Below are 18704 nucleotides of genomic sequence, written 5' to 3' on the forward strand. Positions count from 1 at the left end.
TGTCTGGAGACAATACACATCTTTTTAGCCTGTCTTGATGCTCTCTCCACTCCCATTGTTTTGTTTCTTAAAGACTGGATTAGTTGTAAGTATTCGCATTCCAACCATTATTCATGTAAATTGAGTCTGTGTCTTATAAGTTCTGTTTGTGAACAGAATTCCCACTCACCTGAAGAAGGGGCTCAGAGCCTCGAAAGCTTGTGTGGCTTTTGCTACCAAATAAACCTGTTGGACTTTAACCTGGTGTTGTTAAACTTCTTACTGTGTTTACCCCAGTCCAACGCCGGCATCTCCACATCATGACTATCATAGAGAAATAGCAGGGGTAAAGCTGCCTTCTGAAAATTTTTACATTAGAATTTCAACAGGAACGTTTATGCAGAATATTTCAATGGAATATATACATATTAGTTGGATCCAGTAGTGTTAGATCATAAAAAATTAAAATGATCTAATTAAAATTTAAAAATCTAAGAAAATTAACATAGGTTTGGAAAGTATCACAAAATATTAGTATAATTTAAAGCTTTTTTTTTAAAATGGAAAATACGCTTACAAGTCACTCCAACCTCAGATAAATCTATATTGTGAGCCACAAGGGCTAGGTTCATAACTTAGACATTGCATACCAAATTCATGCTTACCGATTGGTACTCAAATTCAACTAATTGCAGAAACTGTCGTTTGCTGAACATTAGTAGGCGAGTACGTCCTGTGATAGGACTCTTGTCCAAGTGGGTCCAGAAATATATTGCAATCAAACCTGACAGACTACATATGCCTAATAGAATTCTCCACCTGTTCCTTTTCACAGAATCCTTAAGTAGCTCCTGTTTGTCGGGAGGAAGACCTTGCCACCATTTCCGTATACTCCTGAAAACACACAAAGTAAGTCCCCATTACAATGGAAGAAACATTATGGGACTTTCCACACAATGGATACTGTAGATTGTTTGAATTCTGAAGTTCTTTTCAGATTTATGCACTCATCTCCAAATCTGCCTTCAATTTGACCTTCCATTCACTTTAGTCTTTGCTCTGCAGTTTTATCTTTAGGGTTAAACACATAGGACAAAGGTTTCTCACAACCCAGCAACAGCTGAAAACAAGAATATAATTAACTAACAAACTGGCACTTGGCCTCTCACTGCTCTGTAAAATACCAACGTAAAGCTAATTGGGCTGGATGGGAGTTATATAATGCTTCAATAATCAAAAGGTTAAAATTTAGAAAAATAAAAACAATTAAAACATATCCAAGATTAGCAGTTATTAATACCTGTGCAAGTGTATACCAAGCACGCAAACAAAGTATCTCTTAAAAATTAAAACAAAAACATTGCTCAACTCTTGCCTAAATCACAATAAAATTACAACCTAAATTGCTAATAGTAAGCCTTTAAAATATGCAGTTTGTGTTTTTGCCCCTTTCAAGAAACTCCTAATGTCTCAGGGATTTATTTTATTACAAAAGTTCGAAATAGTGTATCAAAGGAAGAGTGAGAGAGTGAAGGAGAGCGAAAGAGGTCGGTATGAAGTACTGTCCACCAAGGTGACTTTTAAAAAGACATTCCTACTAATTGACTTCTTGTGGCAGCCTTCCATATTGTAAGACAATGGTTTGTGCTGCGGTGGTCAACTCTTTGTTACACATCACCTAGTGTGGGTTAGGAGTCCCACTCTGACATGGCAGTCTCCACCACTTTTGCTGCAGAGAAAGGCAGTGGGTTGAGAAGGTGCTTGATTCACTGGTCTGTTTTCTCTGGGCTTTCTTCTCAGCCAGCTGAGCTTTTCATTTCTACTCACTTCTCCCAATGCCCCTTTAAAACAGTCAGCCTCCAGAAGTCATATTTCATTGACTACTTTCCCTATAATTTTAGCTTGTATTATTTCGAGGAATGTCAGCCAGGTATTCCATTGGGAATTCTATAGATTTGGAGGTGCTTTTTTTTTGGTCCTAGATCTGGTGGGGACTGAATGTTTACCAAAATTCAGAACCAATTGGGTGCATAGAAATGCACAACAGGCAGCTAAAATAATTATTACTTCTCATCCAGGACCAGAAAGAGTGCTGATGTTGGGGATTTCATATGGGGTGGCTGTAGCTAACTTCGGCTGAGTGGTTCCATCGAGGGAAGGGAACAACTGAACTGATGAGTCTCCAGAAAGATGGAATTGAGTAACTTTCTAAAAAATGATTACCATTATCTAACTTTGGGAAAGAAGGGTTTATACTGGAACTGTCCCAGCTCCTGCAAAACATTTCTAATCTTCTGACATCTTATAGTGCATGAGGATACGCAAAGGCTAGAGGATATGGGTGGCACGGTGGCACAGTGGTTAGTACTGCTGCCTCACAGCGCCAGGGACCCCGGTTCGATTCCCGGCTTGGGTCACTGTCTGTGTGGAGTTTGCATGTTCTCCCCATGTTTGCGTGGGTTTATTCCAAGTGCTCTGGTTTCCTCCCACAGTCTGAAAGACATGCTGGTTAGGTGCATTGACCAGAACAGGCGCCGTAGTGTGGCGACTTGGGGAATTTCACAGTAACTTCATTGCAGTGTCAATGTAAGTCTTACTTGTGACTAATAAATAAACTTTAAACTTTACTTTTCTCCAACATGAGGAACTGATTCCTGGGATAGCGGGATTGATATATGAGAGATTGGATCAGCTAGAATTATATCCACCCTGTAAGTTTTTCGGGCAACTCAGGTCTTTTTATGAGCTGGGAAAAGGACTTGAACCCTAAAGAACTGTGAAAGTGGCCACATTTGGCTGCAGGACTTGACCAAAAATTTCCCAGGGAGCTCAGCCAGCCTGTGTGTGTGTGTGTGTGTGTGTGTGTGTGTGTGTGTGTGTGTGTGTGTGTGTGTGTGTGTGTGAAGGGGCCCAGTCCAAAAATTGCAAGCAGCCAGAAACCAGACGGACTGCTGATTAGGTTATCAGCAGCACAAAAGGGAACTGACGACATCACCAGACTAGGCCGGCAGCAAGACAATACACCTGGTCTGGACTCAATGCAGGTGATAATGGGCTTGTCTCAGAACGAGGAGAAGCCCATTTCCATAATGGGAAAACGATTAAACGATCTCCGATGGAACAATAAAGGACAGCATAGAACATAGAACATTACAGCGCAGTACAGGCCCTTCGGCCCTCGATGTTGTGCCGACCAGTGGTACCAATCTAAAGCCCCTCTAATCTACACTATTCCAATATCATCCATATGTTTATCCAATAACCACTTGAACACTCTCAACGTTGACGAGTCCACCACTGCTGCAGGCAGGGCATTCCACACCCTTACTACTCTCTGAGTAAAGAACCTACCTCTAACATCTGTCCTATATCTCTCACCCCTCAATTTAAAGCTATGTCCCCTCGTGCTAGCCAACACCATCCGAGGAAAAAGGCTCTCACTATCCACCCTATATAATCCTCTGATCATCTTGTATGCCTCTATTAAGTCACCTCTTAACCTTCTTCTCTCTAACGAAAACAACCTCAAGCCCCTCAGCCTTTCCTCATACGATTTTCCCACCATACCAGGCAACATCCTGGTAAATCTCCTCTGCACCCTTTCCAACACTTCCACAGCTTTCCTATAATACGGCGACCAGAACTGTACGCAATAATCCAAATGCGGCCGCACCAGAGTTTTGTACAGTTGCAGCATGACCTCCTGGCTCCGAAACTCAATCCCTCTACCAATAAAAGCTAACACACCGTAGGCCTTCTTAACAACCCTATCAACCTGGGTGCCAACTTTCAGGGATCTATGCACATGGACACCCAGATCCCTCTGTTCATCCACACTACTAAGTATCTTACCATTAGCCCAGTACTCTGTATTCCTGTTACTCCTTCCAAAGTGAATCACCTCACATTTTTCCGCATTAAACTCCATTTGCCACCTCTCAGCCCAGCTCTGCAGCTTATCTATGTCCCTCTGCAACCTGTCACTTCCCTCCGCACTGTCTACAACTCCACCGACTTTAGTGTCATCCGCAAATTTACTAATCCATCCTTCCACGCCCTCATCCAAGTCATTAATAAAAATGACAAACAGCAGTGGCCCCAAAACAGATCCTTGCGGTACACCACTAGTAACTGAACTCCAGGATGAATATTTCCCATCAACCACTACCCTTTGTTTTCTTACAGCTAGCCAATTCCTGATCCAAATCACCTTCAATCCCATGTGTCTGTATTTTCTGCAAAAGCGTACCATGGGGAACCTTATCAAACGCTTTGCTGAAATCCATATACACCACATCAACCGCTTTACCCTCATCCACCTCTTTGGTCACCTTCTCAAAGAACTCAATAAGGTTTGTGAGGCACGACCTACCCTTCACAAAACCGTGCTGACTATCCCTAATCAAATTATTCCTTTCCAGGTGATTATAAATCCCATCTCTTATAATCCTTTCCAATACTTTGCCCACAACAGAAGTAAGGCTCACCGGTCTATAATTACCAGGGTTGTCCCTACTCCCCTTCTTGAACAAGGGGACAACATTTGCTATCCTCCAGTCTTCTGGCACTGTTCCTGTAGACAATGACGACCCAAAGATCACAGCCAAAGGCTCTGCAATCTCCTCTCTAGCCTCCCAGAGAATCCTAGGATAAATCCCATCCGGCCCAAGGGACTTATCTATTTTTACCCTTTCCAGAATTGCTAACACCTCCTCCTTATGAACATCAATACCATCCAGTCCAACAGCCTGCATCTCAGTACTCCCCTCAACAACACTGTCCCTCTCCAGTGTGAATACCGACGAAAAATATTCATTTAGTGCCTCTCCTATCTCTTCAGACTCCACGCACAACTTCCCACTCCTGTCCTTGACTGGCCCTAATCTTACCCTCGTCATTCTTTTACTCCTGACATACCTATAGAAAGCTTTAGGGTTTTCCTTGATCCTACCTGCCAAAGACTTCTCATGTCCCTCCTGGCTCTTCTTAACTCTTTCTTTAGGTCCTTCCTGGCTAACTTGTAACTCTCAAGCGCCCTAACCGAGCCTTCATGTCTCATCTTAACATAAGTTTCCTTCTTCCTCTTCACAAGAGATTCAACCTCCTTAGTAAACCACGGTTCCCTCACACGTCTGCTTCCTCCCTGCCTGACAGGTACATAATTATCAAGGATGCGTAGTAGCTGTTCCAGAGATAACAACTTTGTTTGTTCTAGCCCTAAGCTTCCACCCTAACTCCCTGAATTTCTGCCTTACATCCCCATCCCTTTTCCTACCTATGTCTTGAGTGCCTATGTGAACCACAAGATACCTATTACCTGGGATGGGATCATCTGGTCTCTATGGACTGTAAGATCGCAGCTACAGATAACACTAGCAAGCCTTTGTCTGTGGAACTGCCGGTTGGAAGGGGGCGGAGTTGGCAGGAAAAAATTCAAGTTTTACAATATAAAAAGGATGGTCAGGCCGGCCATCTCTCTCTCTTCTCCTGTTCCTGCCTCTCGTTCGTCTCCAGCACGCAGCCCGAAGTCCACTGAGCAATTTAAACTAGGATTGTGAGTATCCTCTGGTAATTCGCGAAGTTCCCGAGATCATCATAGTGGATGAGGCTTTGGGGAAAGGGGGGGGTTTTGCATGCACCTTTCATAGTTTAAGACACTGGTAAACTTGTGTAAAGTAAGCATTTCCCGTTGTGTCCGTTTTAGTATTCCTTCCATAGCTATAGTCTTATGGAGCATAAGGCATTGTGTGTTGTTTTCCAGGTGTTTGGTGATCTTGACCTTGATGTTTTAATAAATATATATATATATATCTTTGACTTCCATTGGAGTCCGTTTTGATCTTTTCAATTTCTCACCAACGATCTCTGACCAAGTCACAATATAAATATTCCTTACCATAATTCCGGAGTCTAGAACTGAGGGTACTCTGGGCGCTTCGAAACCGCCCACTCAGGAAAGGCTGCCAGGTAAAGGTGGGCAGAGGCTTTCCTTTCCTCTCTCTCTCTCGGGGGTGCTACTCTAGCGGAGTAGGCGCAAGGTGGCTGTGAGTCCACCGGTAAGAGGGAGAGGATCACCCGGGCAGTGGTGGGGTTTGGACAATCGGTGTGCCAAGCCCAAAGTGAGCCCGTTGGGTGGAGTTAAAAAGGGGATCCCGCTACAACCCTTGTTCAGAAGAATGAGGGGAGATTTCATAGAAACCTATAAAATTCTAACAGGACCAGACAGGGTAGATGCAAGAAGGATATTCCCCATGGTGGGAGGTGTCCAGAACCAGCGGTCATTGTTTAAGGATTTGGGGTAAACCTTTTAGGAGATGAGGAGAAATCTCTTCACCCAGAGAGTGGTGATCCTGTGGAATTTGCTACCATAGAAAGCAGTTGAGGCCAAAGCATTGTATGTTTTCAAGGAGTTAGATATAGCCTTTGGGCGAAGGGGATCAAAGGATAGGGGGGGCGGAAAGAGGCAGGATCAGGCTATTGAGTTGGATGGCGAGCCATGATCATAATGAGTGTGGAGCTGGCTTCAAGGGCTGAATGGCCTACTCATGCTCCTATTTTCTATGTTTCTTTGCTGTGCACATAAAATGATTTCTCGAGCAACTAGTTTGGAAGAACAGTTTACTCTGTGCCTGTACAAATTTTGCACCAACTCATACATCATCTTGTACTCACACTCACTTCTGCCAAGACCACACAACTATGGAATTCCTGAAAATCCAGCAGATTGTGAAAGCTATATTAAAAAAAATAGATACAAAGAAAGTAAAAGAGGTGCAAAAAGAGATTAGTAAAATAAGGGATATACAAAGCTAACAGCAAAAGTTTATATTATAAATATATTAAGAGAAAAAAAGTGGCAAAATGAAATGTTGGTTTATTAAAGATTATAATGGATGATAACGAAATGTCAGACTTGTTAAGTTTCCCAGTGCAGGAACCAGGCAGCTTTAAAATAAAACATGAAAGGAATTTATCTATGGAACCACTCAGCTGAAATCATAGAAATCATAGAAACCCTACAGTGCAGAAGGAGGCCATTCGGCCCATCGAGTCTGCACCGACCACAATCCCACCCAGGCCCTACCCCCACATATTTTACCCGCCAATCCCTCTAACCTACGCATCCCAGGACTCTAAGGGGCAATTTTTTTTTTTAACCTGGCCAATCAACCTAACCCGCACATCTTTGGACTGTGGGAGGAAACCGGAGCACCCGGAGGAAACCCACGCAGACACGAGGAGAATATGCAAACTCCACACAGACAGTGACCCGAGCCGGGAATCGAACCCGGGACCCTGGAGCTGTGAAGCAGCAGTGCTAACCACTGTGCTACCGTGCCGCCCTAGTTGAAGTTAGCTGTAGTCACCCCATTTTTTCCTTTTTCTCCTCCATCCCATTTTGACTCTCGTAACCTAAGCAGTATGTGGCTTTCTAATTTGTCTTAGTCAAATATCTACTATGCAGTGCTTTATCAAAGGTCTTTTAAAATTCCAAATATATTACATTTACTGTATTACTCTTATATACATCTCCCATTACTTCTTCAAAGAATTCAAAAAGGTTGATCGGCATTACCTTCCCTTTTTAAATCCGTCTGACTACTTCTTACTATATTTTCCATTTTTCCATGTTTTTCTATTACATTTTTGAGAAAATATTTCATTCCACTTCCTACCACTGATATTAAGCTAATGGTCTAGTTGCCTGGACTTGTTCCACTTTTTTTAAATAAAGGAATACTAGCTGTCCTCCAATTTTCTGGCAGCATTCCGTTTTCTAATGAATTGTTTCAAATATATGTAATTGTATCTCTGCTATCTCTTCCCCAGCTTCATTTTATGGTTGGATGCAATTCACCCAGACCAGAAGTTTCACTCTTTTTCAGTTTGAATAGTTCATCAATTATCTCCCCCTGTTCTAGTTTAAATGTCTTTACTTTTTTAATCTCTGCCTCGAACACCATGCCCACATTGTTAGTCTCCCTGGTAAATACTGTGGCAAAGTTCGATGTCATTATTTGTGGAGTTTACCGAGAGCATCCCTATCCCGTTTTTTCTTTTATATTTATAGTACATCTGTAGAATACTATTTCTTTATGTTTTCCTTGAAAGTTTAATTTTACTTTGCTTTCTTATTTTTTTACTTTATTCCTAATGTCTTCCTATTCTCATTTGTCACCATCTCCTTTATTATCTATGAACTTAAGAGTATGTTTTTTTAAAAATTTCAATTTTCCTCCTACCTCTTTATTCATTCATGGTGTTTCATTATTGGGTAGTTAGTTTTGTTTTCTAAAGGAATATATTTCTCCTGAACTGTATTGATAATCATGTTAAATATTCACAACTGCTGTTATATTTCTGTCATTTTTTTCCAGTCCATCTTCCCGAGTTCCATTCTTTCAAAAGTAGCTTTTTCTGACCTATTATTTTGCTCAAAAACAGAAAATGCTGGAAAATCTCAGCAGGTTTGACAGCATCTGTGGAGAGAGGATACTGCCAACGTTTTGAGTCAGGATGACCCTTTGTCAGAGCTTTAATTTTGTTCTTTGGCTTATTTATGTCTTTTCCATCTTTATTATGCCATGATCATTGTTGCCTAGATATTCTGCTACACGCTGCTCTTTTCAGCATTGATTCATTTCACATTATTAAATTCAGCAATGATTCTTCTCTTGTTAGCTAAGAAAGAAGTCTTGAACACCATAAAAATTCCTTTCATTTTCCCAGTTCCCCATCTCTTGTGCCAATTTATTGGGGGAAGCTGAAATCTCCCTTGTTCATTATTTTTTTTTAAATAATTCCATAGATTTGCCTACATATTTCTTCCTCCACTTGCCTTCCACTAGGAGGTGGTCTGTAGAATACTACAGGAAGTCATGTTGGAACTTCGGTGTGACCACAGCTGGAGTACTGTGTGCAGTTCTGGTCGCCACATTTTAGGAAGGATGTGATTGCACTGGAGGGAGTGCAGAGGAGATTCACCAGGATGTTGCCTGGAATGGAACATTTAAGTTATGAAGAGAGGTTGGGTAGGCTTAGGTTGCTTTCATAGGAGAAGAGAAGACTGGGGGGAGTGGGTGGCGACCTGAATCATAGAATCCTACAGCGCAGAAAGAGGCCATTCGGCCCATCGAGTCGGCACCAACCACAATCCCACCCAGGCCCCATCCCCTACATATTTACCCACTAATCCCTCTAACCTATGCATCCCGGGACACTAAGGGGCAATTTAGAATGGCCAATCAACCTAGCCCGCACATCTTTGGACTGTGGGAGGAAACCGGAGCACCCGGAGGAAACCCACGCAGACACAGGGAGAATGTGCAAACTCCACACAGACAGTGACCCGAGCCGGGATTCAAACCCAGGTCCCTGGAGCTGTGAAGCAGCAGTGCTAACCACTGTGCCTGATTGAGATGTACAAGATTATGGGGGACATGGACAGAGTGGATAAAGAACAGCTGTCCCCTTAGTTGAAGGGTCAGTCACAAGGGGACATAAGTTCAAGGTGAGGGGCAGGAGATTTAGGGGGGATGTGAGGAAAATCTTTTTTACCCAGAGGGTGGTGACGGTCTGGAATACACTGCCTGGGAGGGTGGTAGAGGTGGGTTGCCTCACATCCTTTAAAAAGTACCTGGATGAGCTCTTGGCATGTTATAACATTCAAGGCTATGGGCCAAGTGCTGGCAGATGGGATTAGGTGGGAGCTCAGGTGCTTGTCGGTGCAGACTCGATGGGCCGAAGGACCTCTTCTGCACTGTATGATTGTGAGATTCCTTTTTATCCTTTGTCATAATCCATTTTCTTGTGCCATGTTGGGCTAAATTTTACCAAAGAATAGCAAAGCGTCAAGGTCTGACTGAAAACCAGCATTTTACACTGTCATTTTGAGGGATGTGGCCTAAACACACGAGTAAAGCCTGGCTACACTGAGGTCGGGGTGCCACCAAGAAATAAGCTCCCCATCACTCCACCACGAAGGGGCTCCTCCCCTGAGCCCCTCTCCCTGATCAACACTGGCATCTCCCCCCATGCCCGGCATCTCTCATCACTGCACCCCCAGCCCCCCAAACATCAATGCTGGCACCCTCTGCATCCCTTCCCCCTATCGTCAACACTGGCGTTTCTCAACAGCACCCACCCAACCTGTCAACATTACCTCCACACCCCATCACCCCCCCTCAACAGTAAGCACTGGCCTTTCCTCCCTCCTTCAATGAACACCCTCTCCCTCCCCATTACACATACATGCCCCCCTCCCCCCCCCAACCCCGAGACTCCCATTAGGGTCCACCCCTACCACTGCCTCGGCAAAGGTTGGCACTGCCAGAGATATGTGATTTCTGGATTTTGCCGGATCTTGAGCCCCTGCTGTCAATCCCGTGCATGGAAAATGCGGGCTCAAGGTCACCCCCGTTGCACCTTATTAGTACAGTTACCCAAGCACAAGACTGATACATCTCCAGGACCTGACAATTTCCGCTCAAGAGTTTTAAAAGAAATAGATGTCTTTGTCCAAACTTCGTGAATTTTACCTTTGGATTGACAAATTACAAACACTAAGAGCAGACTGAGGACAAAACTAAATAACTACAGGTTACAAAAACAGAAAGTGCTGGAAAATCTCAGCATTTGTGAAGAGAGAATAGTGCTAACATTTTGAGTCTGGGTGACCCTTCGTCAGAGCAATTCTTTGAGGTTAACTATAGGTTAATCAGTTTAACATCTTTATGCAAAGACTACCTGGCATCTATCATCAGAAACGGAGTGACTAAGCACTTGACCACATATGAAGTGACCAAAAGATCAACAGGATTGGTGATAACTGATTATCATGTCTGACAAAAGTTGTCACATTTTTGAGTACGTCACTAATATGGTAGATAGCAGAGTGTCAACGGATATATTCATCAACTTCTGTAAGTTCCATATGTGATTCATTAGCAAAATTGAAAACACAAGGAATTGGAGGTAACTTGTGATATGGGGTAAATTATTGGAGGGTGGGATACAGCATGTGACAAATGGCATTCCCCAGTGGTCTGTACAGAAGTCTCAATTTTTCACCATCTATATTAATCACTTGAACGAAGGTACACTGTCACCTCTCCTGCCCAGAAATTATTGTTCAGAAACACCAATTGCACAGAAATATTTTGAGCAGACCCAATTCATTCTCTTATCATCGGCATCATTTTAGTCCAGTATTTTGGGAACAAAAACATAGAAGATACGATATTTGTACAAGTAAAAGTATTTTTGTTACAGCATTATAACGTTTTCGCACTGTTTTACATTTCAGGTAAATATTCATGTCTGATGTTTTCCAGTTCACACACTTGCGGTTAGGCATTCTAACATCACTCTATAATTCAGAAAATTCCAAAGTCCAAAAATGACTTGGTCTGAAGCATTCCAGACTACGGAGCTCACAGTGTATACAGTTTTATATTCAAGTTTAAAGATAGCATTAAGTTGGCAGTATAGTAAGTTGTGTAGATGAAAACAGAAAACTATAAAAGAGCAAACTAAGTGAGTGGGGAAAAGCTATGGCAAAGTTCAAAATGTGAGGTCATCCAATTTGGATTCATGAAAGGCAAATGATCGTGATTTCTTAATGGTGAAAGACTAGGAGCTATGGTGTGCAAAGAGATTTTGTCCATGTGTGTCCATGCGCACAAATGATTAAAAGCTAGCACCCAGGTACAGTAAGAAATCAAACAGGGTAATACAATATTGCCTTTATCTCAAAGGGATTGGAATTCAGAAGTGAGGACTGATGTTTTAGTTCTACAGACTACATACAGTTTTGGGAAATAAATTTCAGCAAGATATATTGGCCTTGGAAAGGGTACAGTGCAGATTCAGCAGAATAATACGATGGCTTAAAGGGCTAAATTGAGGGGACCAAACGTGTAAAATGTATATCCCGCGTGAGGCCATTAAAATGAAGAAATGATCTGGTTGAGTAGTATCAGAGACCTTGGACGGAATTGAATGCCCACCCAAAGGCATGTTTGGTGGCAGGGGGCATTTAGTTGTGTCTGAGGGTGGTTGATTGAGACCCCGCTGCCTTCCTGCCTCAGTCCCTGACCATGTCCAGGCCACAAGGCTTGTGGACGGCCCTTTTGCACCATCGTCAATAGGGGCCCCGAAATGGGCAGTTAATACTTGCTTAAGTGCCTCATTCCACTGGTTTGTATTCACCCAGCGGTGCACAGGGGACACACCATGCGGGAAGCTCAAAAAGCAAATCACAACAGGGAATTCCAGGGGAATCCCTTGTTTAAATGCATTCACTGCTTGATTGAGGGACCCAGCATCGAGAAGGGGATGCCCACTGACAGCCTTGCATAGCAAAAAACCTGACCAACACCTTGTATAGCAAAAATACAACTTCCAGATTTGTCCTCTATCATTCTCTTTCTTTATTTGCCTTCATCACTGCAGCTAAACCCTGTGTTCACACATTCATATTCTGCAAATAACCCCACTTCTTAGTCCACAGTTGGAACATTGTTGAAACTAACCTTGACATTTCCAATGTGAGTTACAGCAAGAATATCAAATTATATCATTGTAAAAGCTCCATTATAAAAATTGCAGTTTAATATTCACCTTTTGAATCTTAATTAGTCATTGGACAAAACAGAGGATACCCTTTAGATGATATTATCAGGGTAAAGGCAAATGTATCCAACAATCGAATAGTACTCTTTAAAATTTGGAAAGCAAGTTCCAAGTCACCAATACGGAAATGCAGTGTTAAAATTTTTAAAGCTGTACTATTTTTCACTATCGTTAGGAATGCACAGTATCTGATCAAACATGTACACGGCCAACGCTTTACCTGCCGAGAAGCATTGCTGTCAGCTTTTTCACTGGTTTCAGTAGAATCAAGAGGAGAGGGATTGGCAAGGCTAAGACCCGAGAAGTTGTGTGAAAATCTCTGGATAGGTCAGCAATTTCTTCAGCAATAAACCGTTTCTTTGACAAAACACAAGCAGGCATATATCTGATGATGTAAGGAACGCCTCTGTTTGACAGGCTGGAGAACGTGCTTGCTTTGATATCTGGCACTCTTTTTGATGCAAGTCCTGCTTTGTGTACACCAGTTCTGACGGTTGAATGATATCTGGTGCACGGCACCAATTCCATATTGTGTTGAACAGAGGTTCGCCAAAATTGAGAAGGTCTACTTGAACTGCCATGTCCGCTGCATGTTGTTAACCTTTGGGTTTTTATTTTATAATTTCTCCATGTCTGAGTGCCTTCTGAGAGTGCTGAGATGTTTTGCAGAGAACTGCAGTTTCGCCAGGTAAATAGATGCTTTCTTGCATCCCGAAGCCAAAATCCTGTCTTCATTTCTGCTGATCAAAAATAAAACTGATAAAGCAAACCTTTAAGAACTACAAAGAGGAAAGGATGCTTATTTCCCCCTATCGAATATAAAAATAATAAAACATAAACAGGAGCCAATAGCTGTGAAACAATCTCATAGCTATAACTGTCAAGGTTCTGTCACATGAATGCTAGGGTTCCCAAGATAATATGCTGTTAGATGCAGGGGGCAATCTGCTCACTGCCTACTGCCAACATCACACAATCAATATAAAGGCACCTGAGTATTTAGGACTTCTGTGGTACTGAAATGCTAGCAAGATCTCAGCAATGTTTTAGATTTGACAAGTTCTGGAGGCATTGTCTCCAATCCAATATACTTATAACGGATGCCAGTAGTTTTCAAACGTTTCCAAAATGTATTTTTCCATACAATGCAGGCTAGTAACAGGATCTTCTTGCCTTACTAACTTACAGAAGACATCAACAAGCATTGAAAGCAGTGCTGAAGTTGTACAGAAACTACATAGTCATGTCATTAGTTTGTTAAGAGCACAGCTAATGTTAAATGTTGGGGTATTCTGAAATCCAGAAAGGAACTTTGGAATGCCTGATTAATTAATCACCTGCTCGTAATTCTATTTTGCAATTTGGAATAATCTGAAGAAAGAAATTGAAAACCAGTGGAGGATATCCCTGACTCTTCTGTGGTGATTTTAAACAAAATACAATTTATTACATGATAAAACACACAATAAGAAAATCAACTAAATACAGTTAACAACATTAGTGGCCAGCTACAAGATATTTATTAAATGTATCCAGTTCCAAACCCTCTATTTTTCTAACCTCAGAGCAAAACCTCCCCAAACAACATCCCAAAGGTTTTAAACTATAAGCAAAACTGAGCAATAATTACCACACTGAACAGGATGGTGCTGGAGTGAGGCGACTTCTTGCAAGCTGTGCCCAACATACCTTCCAATTCTATCTTTTACTCTCATTCTATGCTTCTAAAACTTCATTCTAACTCTTTTAAACTCTCTAACAATGCTTTAATTCAATTTCTTACACCCTAGCTATGACTGTAACACTACATTCTGCACTCGCTCGTTTCCTTCTCTATGAATGGTATGCTTTGTCTGTATAGCGCACAAGAAACAATACTTTTCACTGTATGTTAATACATGTGACAATAAATCAAATCACACCAGGCACCTATATCTGTTGGGTTCCTTCTAATTTCAAATAGAGACAACTGGCTTCTCAAGACAGAACTTATTGGGAGTGAACACAGCATCTGTTGTGTTCCAGAATCATAGAACACAAAATTAAAAACTGCTGTGAATTTCTGTTCAGGAGGAACTCAAATTGTTCGAGTTTGAAAGACCGAATTGTTCTCAAAACATAAGATAAAGGCTAAAGTCGGGCAGCGATCCAATTTGAACTTTTCAAAACAAGCTATCGAGCTGAAAAAAATAATGAACTGTTGAGATTCCTTTCAAACTTGGTTAAGTAGCAAATATCAGAAATTGGAAAGTCGTGTAAAGAAGAGAAGGATAGACAAAAGAGATTAAATCTGAGCAAAACTGAAGAATAATAGATCAAAAGATGTCCTTTAAAATTACGTAAAATGACACAATTGCATGGCAGGTTTTCCCTGCCCATTCCCCACCCCTTTAGGTTCTGTAGAAAAGTTATCCATTTCAGCAGACAGTTGATTTGTTCTTAAATCGCCTGGAGACCCATGTGCCTATGGTAATATATGCGTTGAAGTTACATGATATAAGATTTAATGGTGGATTTGTGGGAACTCAACAATACCAGTCAAATGCGGAAATTTTAATCATAGTCTGGAGGAATTTGGAATAAATGTAAGAATTTTGTGTTGCCACATCACGCTACCAGTACCCCCCCCCCCCCCCTCAACCCCCACCCCACCCCCCCAAACAATAAAAAAAACATTTTTCAGGTGGTAATGTGTTTGGGTGAGAATGCATTTGAGATTTTGAATCAACAAAGAATAGGTGATGTCTATAAAATCAGGCATTGGAATAAGTTAAGTTATAATGAAGGAGAATGGAGATCTTGTTTAATTTTAATCAAAGGATTGAGAGATTGGAGTGCTCTGTCTCTTCAACAAAGTATAACTGCGAGAGGAAGCTGAGAATTAATAGTTTGAAGTTTATGAGCTGAGAATCTGTGTGTTTCGTTTGTTTTATGTGGATGTTCACAGAGTTGTGTTACTGCTGTTTATCTTTCTGGGGAATTAACCTTACCTTGAGTTTTAATTACGGGCATATTGAAAGCTTAAAAACAGAACCACAAGAAGCACTGACATAATTCATTTTGGGTTATCAGGTTCAAAGAGTTATTCCTAACACAATTGGCACAACGACAAAGGAAAACTTTGAGATTGGATATGGAGGAAAAAGTTGAAAAGGGAAGATGGTTAGATAAAAATAGTCCTGGACTGTGTTCCTGTTGGATTAAAACAAAAAGGGTGGTGATGTAATGACGTTCATCTGAGAACTTTTACTCCATCTTTTTTCAAACTAGCAGAGAATTAACTCTTGTACCTGATTGTGGAAGAGATTGTTGAAGGTGACAGGGTAGGTTAAAAAGTAATTAAAAAGGCATCTAGGATCCTGGGCTTCATAAACAGGGGCAAGGAGTACAAAAGCAAGGAAGTCCTGAAGAACCTCTACAATCTACTGGTTCGGCCTCAACCTGGATATTGCATCTAATTCTGGACACCGGATTTAAGAAGGATGTGAAGACTTTAGAGCGGGTGAAGAAAAGATTTATGAGAATGGCTCTAGGGATGAGGGACTTCATTGTTCTCATTCAATAAGAGAATGTTGAGAGGACATTGGATAAAGTATTCAAAACCATGAGGGGTCTTGACAGAGTATATATAAAAACTGTCCCCATTGGGGAAGAGTGAAGAACCAGAGTACACTAATTTTAAGTTGATTAGCAAAATAACCTCCTGCAATAAAAGGAAAAACATTTTTATGTAGCAGTGGTTAGGATCTGTAAATGAGAGTATGGAGGCAGGTACAATTGGAGCTTTCAGATGCGAATTGGATAACCACCAGATGAGAAAAGTTACATGACTATGGGAAAAGGGCAGGGGAGTGGGACTAGTCAAGTTGCTGTTCTAGAGAGCTAGCATGAACACAATAGGCCAACTGGCCTCCTGTGCTGTAAACAATGTGATTCTATTCCAGATGTAAAAATGTAAGACAAAATAGAAAACAAAATTAGGGGAAAGGAACATAATTTACAAATCTTAAAGAGAACTGAAATTGATAATCTGGTCATCACCTGACACATTGGAACTGTACGGGAGGAGTTAAGCTAAGATCTAGAGTCAGAGACCCCTTTCGACATGAAATGGCTAATATGGCCTAAATTATAAGAAAAAGTTCTTTTAGAAAAATCAAGATAGTAGAGAAACTAACCTTAGGAGAATCTTAATATGATCACGAGAGAGAGAGAATTTAAAAGAGGCATTGCTGGTTGAAACAATTTGAAAGTCAAGGAGAACAAGAATACTTAATAAGAATTATCACAAGATGGATTCAGGTAAGGAAGAATGAAAAAAAAAATGGGTAGAAGCTTTTCCTACACAAGACTGCTCAGCCAACACTGTGGTACAAAGTTGGAGGAAGTGATTCCCTGTTAGGGCATACCTTGCAGATGGATTCAGATCAGGGTACACATTTCACTGGGCAAGTACCCAAGGAAATATGTAAATAGTTAGGGATGAAACAAAATTTCCACATTCCCTACCATCCCCAAAGTTCAAGTATGGTCGAAAGAATGAATTGAACATCGAAGAAAGCACTAGCTAAGTATATTCAGGATACAGGGCAGGGTTGGGCAGATTTACTACCCAATATTTTCATGAGACTTAGGGCAACACCTAGCAGGATGATGGGATGAGCTGATGACCAGGAAAGCTGAGATGGCGAGGAGATACATTAATAGGTGGAGAAGAAACCGGACCATTAAGAGAGAGAGTGAGGCAGTTTGCAAAGGACTGTCTGCACTAACCAATATTGTACAATGAGACAGTCAATGCAAATGAAACTATATCACTGCACTAATTACTGATGAGAATACAGCAGAAAATAGGAAGGACAAACAAGTTTAAGTGTCTGAAGTTACATATCTGCTTGATTTGTGTTTTAAAAATACAATAATCATCTCTAGAAATTAACTACATACTAAATTATGGAATTGATGATCAACTACAACTGAAAATTGGGTCTGAATTATCATTTTACGTCACCTCAGCCTTGTACACAAGTATGAATCTGAGTGCCTTATCATTCAATACACTCACATTGTAGCCATTCCATCTTTGACATCCCATATCTTTTCAACAGATTCAGATCTAGTATCATATCTTCCTCTTTGGCACCTTTCTTATCTCTCTCTGAGCTGAACATTTAAGAACAAAATTAGAAGTCACCAGTATAAGATAGTCACCAAGAAATCAAATTGGGAATTCAGCAGAAACCTCTTTACCCATACAGCTGAGAATGTGCAACACGCTACTACAAGGGATAGTTGGGAAAATAATTTATATGTATTTAAGGTGAAACTATATAATATGAATGAGAAAGGAATAGAAGTTTATGCCAAGAGAAATAACTGAGAAAGGATAGGAAGAGGTTGAGAGGAGCATCAGTGCCTGAAAGAACAGGTTGAGCCAAAGGACCTGTTTCTGTGCTGCATATTCCATGTAACTTTGAAACTTAGACCATTATTTCCCCCCACTCTATTTTGGTCTATCAGCATCTGAAGGTAGGTGAATGACGGAATTTGGGATGGAACGGTCCCAAGTGCTTGTTTATCATTTTAACTGTGAGGTGGATTCGCTGTGCGATTCTGATATCTATCTGTATTCCTTTTTTCAGTCTGTTGATAAGATGGAGCTTCTCTAGTATCCTGCATCTCGTGAGTTCACTAAAGAAGAATTTAGTTTCACTTTCAGGTGGCACAGTGGTTAGCATTGCTGCCTCACAGCTCCAAGGACCTGGGTTCGACTTCCGGCTTGGGTCATTGTCTGTGCGGAGTCTGCACGTTCTCCGCATGGGTTTCCTCCGGGTGCTCTGGTTTACCCCCACAGTCTGAAAGATGTGCTGGTCAGGTGCATTGGCTACGCTAAATTCTTCGTCGGTGTACCCCAACAGGCGCTGGAGTGTGGCGACTAGGGGATTTTCACAGTGTTAATGTAAGCTTACTTGTGACTAATAAATATACTTTACTTTATATCAGGTGTGAATTTGCTGACAAACATTTGGCAAAAGATTCAAAGTAATAACCTCCTCTGTGATTGCTGTCTCTGGTATCTGTCTTCTTTAAGT

At 41.3% G+C, this 18704-nt stretch overlaps 1 protein-coding gene across 5 annotated transcripts in view; it reads right to left on the reverse strand.

Moving 5' to 3' along the window:
- Window positions 1–18704, reverse strand: part of oma1 (OMA1 zinc metallopeptidase) — a 60124-nt gene that overhangs the window by 40939 nt on the left and 481 nt on the right. For 3 of the 5 annotated variants that reach the window (XM_078218484.1, XM_078218482.1, XM_078218485.1), the window contains exons 2-3: window positions 12833–13349; window positions 645–873 (exon numbers count right to left, since the gene is read on the reverse strand). In XM_078218484.1, the coding sequence (XP_078074610.1) occupies window positions 645–873; window positions 12833–13347 (744 nt within the window). In that variant the 5' untranslated portion in view covers window positions 13348–13349. Of the gene's footprint in view, window positions 1–644; window positions 874–6651; window positions 6713–12832; window positions 13353–18704 lie in introns of all 5 variants that reach the window. The other 2 variants (XM_078218483.1, XM_078218486.1) reach the window with 2 other exon arrangements.

This window comes from Mustelus asterias, chromosome 8, assembly GCF_964213995.1.
Source record: "Mustelus asterias chromosome 8, sMusAst1.hap1.1, whole genome shotgun sequence".
NCBI lineage: Eukaryota > Metazoa > Chordata > Chondrichthyes > Carcharhiniformes > Triakidae > Mustelus > Mustelus asterias.